Source organism: Accipiter gentilis, chromosome 7 (genome assembly GCF_929443795.1).
Source record: "Accipiter gentilis chromosome 7, bAccGen1.1, whole genome shotgun sequence".
NCBI classification, from domain to species: Eukaryota; Metazoa; Chordata; class Aves; order Accipitriformes; family Accipitridae; genus Astur; species Astur gentilis.
The window spans coordinates 13760599-13776835 of record NC_064886.1 but is presented as its reverse complement, the minus strand read 5'-3'; the positions used below and the strand labels follow the sequence as shown (position 1 = coordinate 13776835).

At 39.2% G+C, this 16237-nt stretch overlaps 1 protein-coding gene across 1 annotated transcript; it reads right to left on the bottom strand.

The window, feature by feature from the left end:
• Nucleotides 1–687: 687 nt before the first annotated feature.
• HORMAD1 (HORMA domain containing 1) lies at nt 688–15445 on the bottom strand. The gene is made up of 14 exons (XM_049805674.1): nt 15424–15445; nt 14463–14514; nt 13938–14082; nt 13546–13609; nt 11877–11913; nt 11458–11478; nt 11331–11357; nt 10548–10615; nt 9535–9686; nt 8684–8940; nt 7266–7329; nt 3649–3725; nt 2818–2901; nt 688–865 (listed from the first exon to the last, which is right to left on the bottom strand). Exons 2-14 carry the CDS (start codon nt 14493–14495, stop codon nt 785–787), a joined length of 1110 nt encoding a protein of 369 aa, XP_049661631.1. The 5' UTR covers nt 14496–14514; nt 15424–15445; the 3' UTR covers nt 688–784.
• Between the last annotated feature and the right edge of the window lie 792 nt (nt 15446–16237).

The window sequence follows — 16237 nt, the reverse complement described above, 5'->3', positions numbered from 1 at the left end:
CCATGTCCAACTTCTGCAATTAATCATTTTAAGTACACGTGGGTTCTTCAAATAATCTCACACCGTTACAACAGATGCCTGCCACAGATTAAGACTTTGTAATTACGTATGTTTTATCACAGCTGTACAGAAATTCCTGTGTTCTGGCATGAATTATGTAATTCAAGGTATGAAGAATGTTTGGTTTTTTACAAACTCGTCTGCTGCCTTCAGTCTGGAAGAAATGCAAAGAATCAAGCCCCCCTAACTGTCCCAGTAATAAAAGCAAAAAATGTAATATTGCTGTAACTGACAACAGAGCCCTCTTCAACCTGCCATGTAAAGCTCTAGAAATTAACCCAAGACTTGAGGGGTTTTGTGCCCCATAAGGCAGGTTCTGGACAAGGAGTTCCCCAGCTTTTTGAAATACAGCCCAAAATTACTGATGAAACCTTGTGTTATGGGTAATGAACATTATACAATCACCATCAGGATTTAAAAACACTATAAGCAGGGAGTCAAAACCGCCCAAGTCACCTTTGTTAACGGAAATTTTCTCAGTTACATCAGTAGTCAGGTACCTTCTCTCTTTCCTGATGAGGTGCGACCTCCTATAAAAAATAAGTTCCGATTTCTTCATCTGGGCTTCTTGACAGATTTTCTTTCCTTAAAATACCCTCCATTTTGACTACAAATAGAACAGAAAAGATCCCCGAAAGATATTTAAATATGAACATTCACATTAAACAAAATGGAAGTGGTTCGGGGAAGAACTCTATAAACAAACAGCAGGGGAGATGGCTATCTAAAACTGCTCCTTTGGTTCACTGATCTTTCTCCTTTTTGGCAGCACATCTTGACTAGATGAGACCTCAAACTGATGAACCTGCCAAGGGAAAATAAATACTCCATTACACGTTGCCCCGCAGCACAGACCATGGCGTGCTCCGTAGGATTAGCAAGTTGAACATGGAAAAAGCCCACCCCAAACAAGACAGCTGTGTAATGCATCAAGGGCTGCATGTCAATCATCTGACTCAACCTTGCTATTACCTGGTCCCTGCCCAGAGGTTCTAAGCCTGGAGTAACATCTGGATATTTTTTTCTGGCAGAATTGACCCTCCCTCCAAATTACTGAAGGAGGGCTGGGATGTATTTATACTGTAAGGGCAGGACCTTCTGTGTGTCACAGCTTCAAGAGAACATAATGAAGGCTGTTCCCCCTCCACTGAGGCAACACACCTGAAGTTCAATTCCATGAGCAGCTGGGACCCAACACAGTGGCCCAACTCCAGACAGTGCAGAGCCAGGCGGCACCAGGAGGGCTCTGCACAACAGCCAAGTGCCCCGTACCAACAGGAGAGGGGGCTCAGCACCAGAGAGGCTTGCCTTACTGAGTTTAATCCCATTATTTCTGACTTGCACATGTGTGAAAAGATGACATTTAGCCTTTAACTCTGCCGTGCTTTTGATCATTTAAAAGCACAGCTGCTTTTTAGCTCTGCTGTGCTTTAAATTCTAGTATTAAGTTCCATCAACAAAACCTTTTTTTAAAAGAAAGATACAGTGATAGTGAGCATACAGAATGATGTTCTCTCCCCCCACCCCCACCCCCCATCAGTGAACAACATAAATACTGCATATGACCCTGGGTTGGAAAAACCCCTGTATCCGGCAGTAAGCAGTACTTTACAAAAAGACTGAATCTACTAGTTCTATACTCTGAATTTAACATCTCCACTTCATGAATTTGCTGCAAACTTACAGCCCTTTTTGCATGCAGCTTCCATACACAGATATTTTTAAGACACAGACCTATTTCTCTTCTGGATTTCTTTAGAACATTCTGCTGAGGAATGCATTTTGCATGGTCCCAAGATTGATCTTCATCAGCCTTTACATTAATAAGGCAACTATTAATTTAGGAGAAAACTATTGGCAACAATTGAGCCGTACATTATGAATCCTTAACACAACTACTGCGCTAAAAATTAACAAAGCGTTTTTCTGAGCAGGGACAGGAAGGGTATGATTTTCCTTGGCAGACATGTAATTTCCCCTCCTGACTCTAAATGAAGAGCACTTACTAGAATGGTAGTATTCACCCCACAGCTTTTTCTGAGAAGAACCTACCAGTAATCCTGAACATTCACAAGTAACAGAGATGTTGAGGTCTTGTGAAGGCCCCCCAGAGCCTCACAAAGCTGAGGCTACCAAGCTGAGTTGGTAAAGGCAGCAGAAACACACAGATGGGGGCCCCCAGTGCCATCCTCAAAGGCCAAATTCCACCCTGAAGACAACTTCCCATCCACCTGTGCAAGGCTGGAAGAATTTGGCTCCCCACAAGTAGTGGCTACTACAAGACTTATCTGCTGCAATGTGATTAAGCAAAGAAATAACGGATTTTTCTTGGTGTTAGTGAGTCATAGAGCTGAGGTTAAAATTTTGGCCTTGTATTTTCCAAGCAAAATCATTAGCAAGCATATTGTACACTGATCTGGGGGATCTCTACTGGCACATTCTCCTATTGACAGTGGATTAAACCAGGGGGAATTTGGCTAAACACATTAAGAAGATATAGATCAATCCTAATCAATCTTTCTCAACCTGTGTTAACAACATCCACACTCAGCTTTTAACTCTTTGGAACCAAATTTTTTTAGACACTAAGAATCCAAATGTGTTGAATTTAATGGGAATTTTAGAAGTGATAAGAATTTCATTCTGTCAACATGAAATGTATTAAAGGTTAGAGTTTTATTCATTGTTTGGAACAGAAAAAGATTTAAAGAAGAACAGAAATAGGAAGAACAGAACTAGAGAAAAAACGGTACTAACAGTGCTGGTTTGAAATATCTTTCCACTTCTTGTCCTGCTCTCTGAGACATTAAGGTTAGACGTCCTGCTTGCCAAATGATCAACCTAAAATCACAAAATAGATGTGGCCTTGTAACAGCAGTAAAAAAAAAATAAATATTAGAGACTAGATCAGGCTTCAGTGCTGTAGCGTGTAAAAAGCTCTGGTTTTGCTCACCACAGCATTTGAGCTGAAATTTAAATACAGGAATATACCCATTGAAGTCAACAGCACTATTTACAGCTGAATGTGTCAAAGAGCCCTGACAGATGAAAGCATCAGTTATTTTTATATGGTAAGTCACTCACAGTTACCTAGGGCTATCCCATTTTAAGAAATCTTACAGACCTATGTTTGAAGTAGTCCTCCACATTTAAATTGTACCATTTTGCTATATGCAAGGAATATAGCCTGAGTTTTAAGTCTGAGTAATAAACCTGCATTTTAAGTTTTCATCAACCTTTAAACAAATTCTGGTCTGTCAGAATTAGCAGAGAAATTTCTATTAGGCAGAGTGTTTAGTTATGGCAGTTCATAAACATGGAAATTATGTTTCCATTTCTCTTAATAACAGTCAGACCATCTGTTTGGTTTGAAGACTGTACCACAGAGGAACAGCCTTTTGTTATTGCTTTAAAATATTAACTGTTTTTTGTAAAACACCAAGAAGTAAAATGTAAAGGCATTTCATTACTGAAAATACTGACTGTGTTAAATAAACCTTTAGCAGATTACCTATTAATCACTCAAAGTGGGGAAGAAGCTTCACAAAAGCTTTAGTAAAAGTTTAAGACAGAGTGCAGTTTTCATACCTGAGGATTAGAAACATATAGATTCTGGTTCCCTCCAGCCTTTGTAACTTCATCTTCTTCACATGTTAAATTTGGTTCTATAAAAGAGTTAAATAATAAAGCGCACTGTTGACAACACACTAGCAGCCTCTTAACACTGATGTTTTGCCACAAGGAACACATGCACTTGCAGGGAACAGGTGCTTCAAAAGGGCTCTAACTCTCTATGTGCAAGCAAGTCACTAATGCCAAGCATTACACTCTCTTACATATTTAATTCAGTGATTTCCTATCACAACTTCCTATGACAGGCACGCAGGAGATGCAGATGCTAGGTAGTACAGATTTATACACAGGGCTCTTCAGAAGAGTGGGCTTGATCCCTGAATTCATATGTATACTGTACTGCTAAAGGCTCACCTACATTGGGATTTGCTTCCAAGTAAAAATCCTCATGAGCTCATTTTGCACTGCAGAATGGGCAAACAGCTCTGTGAGGCCACTCTGGCACAGCTTCTGCATATTCTGAACCCACTGCCAGCAGACGGCTCCCATTTGTAACCCAACCACACACAACTGAGCAACTTTGGCTGCAGTTCCTGTAGCTACAGTTCTCTTGTCACTGCCTGCAGCTGCATAAACAGGCCATGAAGAATGAGCAGTCAGTTCTGGAGATTTTTTTTTTTGTTGCTCTTGTTTCTAATCCATACTGTTTTTTTCTAGGATACAGATATAAGCATAAACTGGTTCAAGACGACTGTGCTTAAGCTGTGGAAATGACTGAAGAATTTCAGGGTGACAAATGCATTTTCCTTGCGTCTTGTAGTTCCTGCAAATAAAACATCATACCAACTCCACAAGACAAGCAATTCACTGCATTTTTGCATGGTTTTAGAACTTCCATGAATTTCTAAAAGCACCAGATACAGCTTTATGTGGTTATTCCAGTTCTGCAGCCTACTAGCATTGTCAAGATAAGCATGCTGATCTACACATACCGTTTTCTACACATTTCCATGACCATTTTTGAACAGCATGGAAATGTTAGCTGTTTTTGCAAAGTTGCATGTTTTATTTCTGAAAAAACACAGCCAACATTAATGTCACTATTTAAATATGCAGCGCAGCCTGTTCAGTGTTGGGCTTGAATGACAGGACACTCCAATCCATTCTAAAATCCAGGCTCAACTTGCTTTGTCCAGCTGCCTCTGCAAGCACTCAGACACCATGGTAGCCCCAACAAACTGCTAGTCTTGTTTGGGTTGGGAGTACCAAAAGCCTCAGCGCTGACACAGTTGCCACTTTTATAGTTATGTGGAAAGCAATGCGTCTGGAAGTTTTTAGGTAAAATTGGTGTTTCTGAAGTCTGCAGAACCAGAGTTATATTTCAAAGCAGATGCAGCTTTAGGGAAATGCTTTAAGAAGAGTGAACAGAGCAAGCAGCAGCACTAATGGGCACTTCTGGGAGTGCCATATATTCATTAGCTCCACAGAAGCCTCTGCATCTGCTACAGGAAAAAAAAAAAAAAAAAAAAAAAAAAAGGCATTTTATATAGGCTTCTCATCCAAATAAAGGGTTGCACCCCCCACCCCCGGTTTTGGTCATAAAGCTTGTTTTTTTACTTCACAGTCTTGAGAACTGTGTTCCTTTAGCTATCCTATTTTACATCAGCATATCAGAGCATTTCTGAGCATACTCGTCTACATCATCTCTACTTAATCTTCTTCCAAAAAGGGCACTTAGTTCCTCTTTTCATCTTTCTTTGCTATGTTTGAAATGCTTTATGTACAGCAAATGGGTACCAGTATTGTCTGGATGCTTCCTATATAGCATCTCCAAGATGAGCAGATCAACAAGCAGCAATTCATTCTTCTGTTCGTTTGGTAGCAAAGTTCAATCTTGGAGCCGCTGGGCTATCTTGGGGAATCTGAAGATAAATCCTCTTCTGCTTTTCCTCCCAGTTTCTCTAAAATCTTAAAGGGAAGCTTCTGCTCACAGAGATCCCTGAGGACAGAGTTTGCTGTCTCATGTCTTGAATTGGACATGGTCTGGGTCCACATCTTGGAGCAACGATTTAAAAAAGAGTGGAATGCTTCCAGGGCAAATTTCTGGTAGGAGCTGCAGTCAGGACAGTATAGTCAGGGCAGTTATTTTATTGGCACTTCTGCATTCAGAGCTTACAGTGGAGGACACTTATATGATTGTAAGTAAACAGCAAAGAAACTATCTATTTATAAAGGCTAAGAAAAATCCAATGAGAGGTGCTGCTGTTTTTCATCAGAAAGGATAAGCAGGTACTTCCTAATGTCCTGCATTGTGGGAAGAGCATAACTGTTTATTTGATAACAAGGGAGAAGGCAGCTTTGCCTTGCAGTGTTAAGAGTCCTCAGAGTGCTTCCAAAACATAAGATTAGTTGTACTCTCTGCAGAACTCTCAGTTCAATTGCTTATTGAAGTTGTTATATGATTTTTTTTATTATTTTTTTTTTAAAGTAAAACAGAAGTAAATGTTTTTGGTACCTTTTTGAGAAGTGGTGCCTGATAGGCTTCCAGCTGGAATTTGCTTTTTGCTGCTACTCACATTGTTTGTGTCGCTTCACACTGACAGATTTTACAGTGTTAGGGTTTTACTTGAGGAAACTCAGTTTGCCAAGATTCATACCAACAAAAATGCTTTGCTAGAACTTGTACCTATTAAAACTAAAGTTAAAAATGTTCACTCGCAATTATCAAAATGCCCCATGTATGCAGTAAGAGAAAAGGGCAGACAGGTCCAGAGTAAGCTGTGAAAGTAAGCAGCTAGAAAAGGCACAAAAGTAGCCAGCAGCACAGACATAATCATACAGTCATTCATACAACAAAACATATTTTGAGATGAAGCTACTGATTGTATCAGGAATAGCACACCACAGTAATGAACAACTTCCTTTGTACAGAAGAACATGCATCATATGTACAGGTATTTTCACATGGGTATCATTCAGTCTATCGCAACATAAAAACTCTTCTGTGTACGCAAGCCCCGACAGTCTCAACTCCTCCACAACCACACAGATTGAAACATGTATAGATTGCAGAATCAGACCATGGTCCTACCACAGTCAGAGCTTAAGGAAAAAAGGTGGCTAAAAGTTGTATTTCTGCTAAACTTACTTAGTGGCTGAAGCTGTGAGGATATAGTCTAAACAGCTGCGATTTAAAGAAAAACAGACCTGGACCACTTTTTGAACAGAGAATTCTGCTTCTCAAGTCTGCCATAATGAACTCAAGAGCAAAACACCTCTGCAAACTTTATGTGGAAATTAAATATGTTAGTAAAACAACAGCAACAATAATAATAGAAAAATCAAACAGCAAAATTAGTTTCTAAATATTTAACCCATTAAGTTTAGCTTATCTGCTAAAATGGAATGAAAGATCAGATTTTTCGAACATAAACATGAAAATGTGCATTTGCTAACCAAACACTTCACAGAACAAAGCCACACTAGAAAATAAAGGCATAGCATTGTATGTGCAGAAAATAGAATGTAAATTTTAATATAGGGGTCTATGTCAGAAAATTGAGTTTTCGTTTTAGTAACATCAGGAAAAAGAGGCACAAACTGAGGACTTGAAAAATATATGTAAACGTTACCTTGAGTTTCTGAAATATGTACATTATTCCTATCTTCTACTTTATTATCCAAGACAAGATCTTCCTAGATTAAGAAAAAGGTCTATCACTTACTGAAGACAAATAGGGAAGAGGGTTTGTACTCAGATGCTTAGAACCAGAGCTTTAGATGGATTCCGAGTGGAACAAACTGTATTGAAATAATTGAAACTGACATGGAACGTACAAACTACCTCAGCATTATTTAGTTATTAATTCAAGCGCATATTTAATTCAACTACCAAGAAAAACATCTGTAAAAAATACTAAAATTGTAACAATTGATATTGAAAGAATACTATCAGCGCATCAATTACCACCTTCCTATTGCCTGTCAAACAGCAATTCAGAGGCATATGCAGATTTAGAGGGCCAAGGGGTTTATTTGCATCTCATCACCTACAGGCCTGCCTACCAATGCTAACTGAGGAAACTCAGTTTGCCAAGATTCATACCAACAAAAATGCTTTGCTAGAACTTGTACCTATTAAAACTAAAGTTAAAAATGTTCACTCGCAATTATCAAAATGCTCCATGTATGCAGTAAGAGAAAAGGGCAGACAGGTCCAGAATAAGCTGTGAAAGGAAGCAGCCAAAGGCCTTGAAGCTCTGCCTCCATCTCACCTATGAACAATATAGATCAGCACACATATTTGCACTTTCTAACATGACTAAAGGTATTTGCTGCCAGCCTGAACTGACCCCAGAAATCTATGCCTCCAATTGCTGAAGCCTGCACAAACACAGTCCAAAGAGCCACCTCAGGCACTCTACCATCAGCAGCAGGATGCACAAGTCTGTCACGCACTCGTGCCTTCAGCAAGCTTTGCTTTGTGCTTTTTTCTAGGCCAATTTCCCCAGGGAAAAATCCCAATACAGAATTGGGTTTGTTTTAACTTTAGCTGTGGCATTACTAGCTGTATGTGCACTGTCATACAAGAGGATTCAACAGCAAATTTATTGCCAGACAAAACCGCCTGGCTGCAGCAGCTCACTTGAGACTAGTATGGGACAGCTCCAGGGAGGTTTCACCTGTGTCCTGTGTGTGGAGCTGAACAAATGGCACCTGTCCCCACAGCATGAAGCTGCCCCTCTGCTTCTCACCCTGCTGCTCCTCTCTGGTCTCACAGAGACACGACTACTAACAATGCTGCTGCTGCTGCTGCCGGACATTATGCAGATACACTTGTTCAATACTGCTTTAAGAATGACAGATTGCTAACTAGAGCAGTAAAATTAAAAAAAAAATGTATTGAAGACATATTGTCTTGCTTAAATATATCTGGAAACACAGTTTTTAATTGATGTTATAGTAAGACACGCAGTAAAACAATGGCCCTTTTCTAGACTATAAATCACAAAAAATTTCAACAAGCTACATAAAACATTTGTGCTCTTACATTCACGTCCTGGTTCTCTTCTTCTGGATCATCTCTGTCCACTCTGAGCACGTGGAGAGGCACATTAGTCTCTCCATGCTTTAGGATGCTTTTATCAACATTTTCCATTCGTTGTTTTTCAGTTGTAACTTTAACTTTCAGCATATGAAAAGGCGTTGGAACTTCACCCACATTCAGATACATAGGCTCTCCCTCAAAAATCATCCCCTCACATTCACCCTCCTTAAAACCAGGAGGTTGGTAATCAGACGGTGTAACTGCAGAAAAGAATTCATTAAATGTGTTAGAATGAAACACATTGTTGTAAAATTAAGTTTAACTTGTGCAGCAAAAAGACTCTTTTCCCCTTTAAAAAAAGTTGATTGATTCAAAAAATAATCAATATTCAACTTGTAGTAAATTAAGTTCTTTTTCCCCTACTCAACAGGCAAAACCCAATTAACGCTATTTGAAACAGTTTATACATGCAAAGAGATGAGCTAGAAGCTCTGATTTTTCATTATATAGCAATAATACATTCTGAAAGCAGAGCTAGACTTTTAAATAGTCACCTAAACTAGAACTAGTCTGGCAAACATGTTATATCCTAACATAATCAGGAACACTTGATTTGTTTTTAAAACACACTGAAATCCTTGCTCCAATTAAGTCACTGACAAGATTGTGTTCCCATAACAAGATCAAATCTATTCCCCTTGGATTTTAGAAATTGTCCTGAGAAAGAGAGACATGCAAAATAACATCATTTAATAGGTCCCAGCAACCATAGAGACTACCCATTAAAACATTTTGTTGAATTGTTTTCAAAGTCTGAACACAGTTGAGAAATCTAGATAATATGGAAATACTACCTTCATCGTAATAAAACAGCTTCATAGTCAGGAAAACATCATTTGGTAATGGACTCAGGTTTTGCATCAGAATATATATCTTCCGAATGAGGAGGACACTTGCTTTCCTGGTGTCTGCACAGGTGATCGTGGAATCATTCCTTTCATTCTTACTAAAAACAGACAAAGTATTCAGATATTTTTTTTTTTATACAGAGTAAGCTGCTTCTAGTACTGACAGATGACTGTTTAACAGACTATGAGTGTCAAAAGCAGACATCACATTTATTGCCTAAAGTCTGAGACTACATGCACTGCAATTCCTAATATCGAGTGACCTGCATGTTCTCTGCCCCTTGGAAGATCAAATCCTGAGCCAGGGACATCATGAAAGCATTATGGTTCAGCAGCTGTGACAAACTACTGTATTTTACATTACACAATGCCTAAAAAACACCCAATCTGAAAGAAAGAAAAAAGTAGATACTTTTCAAAGCCCCAGTTCTGAGAAGTCTTACATACTTGCTTTTCCTTAAATAAAAAAAGTAACAGTATTGACTTTGACAAGAATGGTTACTGATAAAAAAATGCATGTCTAAGTGACTCTTGGCATTCTGACATTTCCATGCTCCTGTTCTGCCAGCAGGTGACCCAAATCTTACCTTACTGCCACTAAAATTTCTCTCCCTCTACTCCCCTGCTCCTCACAGCCACACAGCTTAGAGAGGCACCCGAGGACCAGAACAGCCAGTGCAAGGCAAGCAACTGTGAGATATTTAATTGGGTAACCCTGTCTTTTGGAATCATACCCTTAAACTGTGATGGTTTCAAATGTCTCACCCCTCTGCAGATCATTATCTCCTTCCCTGCAGGGTATCAGAGAAGCAGGCTTATGCCTTACAGGTTAAAATGAGTCTTAAGATCCAGAATTAAAAACAGAAACACCAAACAGATAAAATCCAAAGCTTTTACATTCAGGTGTATGGAAATGGACTGTAAAACCACAGAGCAAAGTAAAATCACAGCGACAGTACCTGCTGAAATCCAGGAGTGGCCCATTGTGGGTGTACTTGAATTTGAAGTGGTAACATTCTGTAACTGTCTGCAAACAAGTCCAGTAATTATTAAACTATCAGCTGTCAAGCAAACTATTACTGCTGCTGCTTCTGTCTAGTAATCTATTAACCTTGCATTTAAAGAAAATAATGATAGCCCAACTCCTGTCTGATCCACTTACACGCACTGAATACAGCTTTCTAATGCTGTAACAATTAACAGTATTAATGTATGTAATTGTCATCAAATAAAAATTATTATCTACATTATTTTCCAGGAATCACCATGATAAAATATTTTGAAACATCAGCTTATGTTTTCAGAATAAAATACTCACTCAAATTTTAGTCACTACAAAAATGTTTCACACATGTAACAGACATGGTGACACCCAGTGGTCAGTTAAAACATACCGCGTTTTTCAGAAAGAAGTTCCATAAATTTGTTATACAGAGTTAGGACGATGCATCTTTACAGGCATTTAACTCTGCAACAACACTTTGGGTTTCTTGTACTGGCCTGAGAATAACCTGACACTAGATATTCAAAGGCAATTCACTATGTGGCAGTTTTGATTAGCTCTAGTGATTCTTACATTAGATATTAAGATTTTTTAATTTATTTTTTTTAATGTGACACTCTTGCTTGTATACACCGTCATGACATGGGGCATCCCCAGTCACAGGGAAGGAATACATGGGTTGAAGCCAGCTCCAGCCCATTGCTCTCTTCACACCAGTAAAATATTCTAGCAGATTTACCTGAGGATCTTCTGGATGGGTATAGACCTGTATTTTTAAAGTAAAGAGAGGAAACAGAGTAAGAACTGTACATATCTTTAAGCATCTACATTAAAAAATGCATACCTTAGTTTTGAAAGATACTTACTGCCAGGACAATCATTCTCAGCTGTCAGAAACATAATTAGAGAAAGAAAAAGAACATTAAATGTATTCCATAGCCCATTTCTGCTTACCAAACTGTTTTGCTTCTCTAGCTCTGGAAAGCAATATAGACAACTAAGGCCTGTTTCAAGAAAAACCTCTTCATATGCTTAACTCTATCTGTTTAAGAAAGGACTTCCTCAACCAGCAGAAGCAAATGCCTACGTATCCCTGACTTTAAGTGTTTTTGTTTACAAAGAATATTATCCTGAAGTGTCTGTGCATCCCACATTGTAGCTAACTGTTTTAACATATTAAAGCACAGCCATTCCCAAATCCTATAATTACACTGGCAGCCAATGGACTTATATAAATGAATATTTCAATACATTTAAAATAGCTAAATTGTATTGGAAGACTTACGTATTTCTTCTGCAAGGCGTCATAGCATCCTAACATCCTGCAAAAATCAAATCATATTGTCCATCTACTACTAATTTCCATTTGCTTTGCTTCTGACTACATAAAAGTCCCAAAAAATGAAATTCTTGCTTAGCCTTCTTAGTATTACATTACAGCAATAAATAATACTTATTCCGTTATTCTACCTTATTAGTAGTGATACAAGTGATGACTATCTTTGTAACACCAAATCATCCTAACTTCTTTGCAGAGTAAGTAAAAATATAATCTGTAATTTATCAATAAAAACATAATACAGTTGTACACTTACCCTTTTCAAACACCTTCTAACACATGTATTCATTAATCAGTTTACAAATAAGTGCTTCAGCTGAACAGCATCATCTCTGAAGCACAAAGGAGTGTTACTGCCTTTATTTAGATGTTGCAATTTGCTTTTTATATAACATGTAAACAACAGTCAAATAGTGAACTAAAACTTACCCTAATTTTTTTCTAACATTTCTTTTGAATATAGTCAACAAGCAAAAATTGGTTTTGGTGTGTACACGATGCTGAGTTAAGAAAGGCTACTCACCTGTAAACTCCAAAAAGGTAGCACACACCCTTTCCAAAAAAACAGGGAGCTTTTCCTTGTCAGCATCCACAGGCTGCCACACCACTGCCCTTGCTAATGTTTGATGCATGAGGTAAGGTGGAATGCACTTGGCACCACTTCAGTTTCCTCTACTACAGAAGATCAATTAAGAAATTCCAGGTTACAGTAAAGGAAGCCTTTTTATTCCCTCTCTCTTAGTGATGACATGTGGACAAAGAGTGGATGACTAATTTCACCTTTAACATCAGAACTCAGACCTACATCTGTGAACACCTCAACAGTGACAGTGGCTGCAAACCCCCTCTCCTGAATGCAGCATCATTTCTAATGCCTTACCTTGTACTACAACTGATAAAAGTGTTAAAAGAACAAAGATTACTTTTATAGAGATAACAAAAAATAGGAATGTGTATATAAGGCAAAGGCCCTATATAGTCTTTTCTAAACAACGAGAGCAGCCATGAACAAATCTCACAGTTATTGTGAGCAGAAAGAAAATCAAAATAAATACCTCTATTCCCAAATTACATACTTACACTCAACTGTGTGAATGTACAAGCAGATAGACTATCATTTCCAGACACAACTCTGCCTTTGAATATAAAGGCCAACAGTACTGCTTTCTTATACAAGTCTGAGAGCAAGATCTTTAAATTCAAAATGCAAAATGGTAACACTGCATCTCCTGTTCAACTAGAGAGGAACTACTGGTTAGATTTATGCATTTACATGCACCCTTGAGCACACATAATACACCCACAGAAACTAAACATAAAGTATAATCATTCTGTAAACAAAGATTTGTGCTTTAGTAAGAACCAAGTTATAAGCCTTTCTAGAAACATGACTGTACAAGTCAATTACATCTCTACTGAAAACACACACATTTTGACTTTCCATTTAAAGAAAAAATTGTCAACATAATAAATACCATGCACTAAAAGCACTGCCTGAGCAGTTGTTCACTCACAGCAAGTGAACTTTTTTCCTTGTATCTGCAAGCAGCCAGAAAGGTATCTTTCAGAACTGACACACTACGGAAGTGTTATATATGCACTGTAATTAACATACCATTTCACCAGCTGAGTAGAGCCAGGACAGTTCTTGTCTTCCCTCAGAATTTTGACACAGACATCTCAAAAAAAGAATATATGCATACATATTTACTTAGGACAAAATGAAACTACATTGCTAAGAAAGTGAAGTTAATTCCCTAAAAGTATATATCAAAAGCAGACTAAAATTAACATTACCAACAGGTGCAGGCATAGTTTTGATGAGTTAGCATCACCACTATCTAACAAAATTCAATGATGAATGTATTAGTGAAGTTTCCATTACAATCATTGAAAATGGCTATTATCTTTAGTTAAGAAGACCAAGTGGCTTTAAAAACACTCAGTAACTTCTTAACAACCCTATGACAACAGATTTTGCAAACAATCATGAAAACAGCCTCTTACCATCCATGTATCTTGTTCCATAGGCACTTTCAGGAAAAATTCCTCTCAGATACGTAATGCAGGATACTGCTACTGCCAGGAGCCTCTTCACTAGCATCAGGGATTGCTGTTCAGTAGATATTTTGTTTGGAAATACAACTGCACTCTGAAAGTTAAAGAAAGGAATTAATCTCTGTCCACAACAAGAAACCTTTACAGTCTACAATCTGGTACAATGCCTGCTTAACATTTGAAATTAATTGAAAAGTATGACTTTCATAATTTATAAAGTTAAGCATATTACTAACACTTGATGTAACTATATTTTTAGGACATTGCTGATTTCTACCAAGTGCATGACCATGAGTTCAGACTCAAACTATTTGGCTATTAAGCATCTTTATTCATAGTTAAAAGACTGAATTAGCCTGTAATTTCCAAGTGAAGAAATAATACACAGCAGCTGGGTGCACTATTTCAGCTAAAATCCACTGACTTTTCCAATTCAAATAATATACTGTGCTGAAACACACAAGAAAATCGTACCATGCAATTCCTTTGCTTCTGAGCAGTTGCCATTTTGCAGATACTCTTCTGTCTGTTAATAAAACATCTGTATTAACACACGCATGACCACCATTCACAAATGCATGTGAGCCCAGATTGTAGCTATTCAGATTTAACAAGCTAGTACCTGAACCTACAAACACTTCCTGCACAATTAATCTCTATCAGTTCAAACAAACCCCATAATTTAAAGGAAACGGAGCAGGATTGTTCATCTAATCACCACCAGCACAGACCTTCCCCAAGGTTGCAGTATGCACCACTTAGAATATCTGTGCCTACTTATATGAAACATGAGCCTTTGAAAGCAATGCTCTGAAGCACTAACTAGCACCCAGCCTAACAGATTTTCAAAGGACCCTAAGAAGCTCCCCACATTTAAGTCACCTCCAGCCAAAGCTGAGCCATCACCTTAACACCTCAAAACTTGGGTTGTTTTTCTCTGTAATTTAAATGAGTATTGGAGAAAAAGACCCCTCTCCAGCCATTCTTTTTGTTGAGCCATGTTTTCATTAAGCTTTCAACCCTCAGCACCATGTGCCTGACTCCACAAGACAAGCTTTCCTCACCATCTGTAAAAATGAACTGCATCCATGCCTAAGGACATGGAAAATGCCTTTCCTAAGCAGGAGGTCAGCACTGGACCACGCAGGAACTGAGCTGCCCCTCAGCTGAGCCTCCACAAACCCACTTGATCTCAATACATAGCTGAGCTCAGCACTTTTGAGAGAAATAGAGGAGCCCTTTCCCAGCACTATCACCCCTAGAAAAGAGAACCTGCCTCCTCAAGGTATAAAGGCCACCCACAAACCGAGACAAAAGGCAAGAACAGCAGGGGCAGGGCCAAAACACCACAGAAAGTGAGGAACCAGACACAACCCTCAAGCCCGAGAACAGCACTACCGCACAGAAACAACCCGGCCTGACCGCTCACCCTCACCCTCTGGCACTGGCGGGCGCGGCCTCTGCTGGCCCCCCACCTCCTCTGCACGGCAAGGGGCCGTGTGCAAACGTCAGGACAGGGCTCGCCTCCGGCAGGCACTGCGATGGGCCGTGCGCAGCGCTGCCGCACGAAGCGTCTGTCTCTCCCCATAGGAAAATGGAGGCGAGTTTGGCGCGAAGTTGGGTTTTAATCTAACCTACACGCGTGGATTAAAGCAATGCATTGCCACTCTTAGCTCTTTAGCCCAACTAAATACAAAAGTGATTCACAGCAGCTGTTGTTCACTAAAGGATTTTTAAGCCAGCGTGTAAGCCTTATTGCTATTGATCATAAAGTAACTCCTGAAACGCAGAGAGTATGTTTAGAGAGGAGACATTGCTTTATTCTGGGCAGGGTGGAAGGTGGACGGTTTCCATAAATTGAGTGCACCTACTGAGGTTTTCAGTCTATAGTTAACATGCTGCAGTTAAAACACTGCACCTATCCAATACATATCTTCCACCTAACCAGGTTTCTTATGAGGAGTGGCTGAGGGAGCTGGAGCTGTTTAGTCTGGAGAAGAGGAGGCTGAGGGGAGACCTTATGGCTCTCTACAACTACCTGAAGGGGGGTTGTAGTGAGGTGGGCGCTGGTCTCTTCTGTCAGGTGGCTGGTGATAGGACGAGAGGAAATGGCCTCAAGTTGCAGCAAGGGAGATTTAGGTTGGATATTAGGAAAAATTTCCTTACTGAGAGGGTTGTCAGATATTGGAATAGGCTGCCCAGGGAAGTGGTTGAGTCACCATCCCTGGAGGTATTCAAAAGGTGCATAG

Bases quoted from the DNA above. Each gene is read 5' to 3' on its own strand.
- HORMAD1 (XM_049805674.1), bottom strand. From the start codon at position 14,495: ATGGCAACTGCTCAGAAGCAAAGGAATTGCATG. The intron at 14,083-14,462 runs GTACGATTTTCT...TTTAACTTTCAG, and splicing joins AGAAGCAAAGGAATTGCATG to AGTGCAGTTGTATTTCCAAA. The intron at 866-2,817 runs GTTAGTACCGTT...TTCCCTTGGCAG, and splicing joins AGATATTTCAAACCAGCACT to GTTCATCAGTTTGAGGTCTC.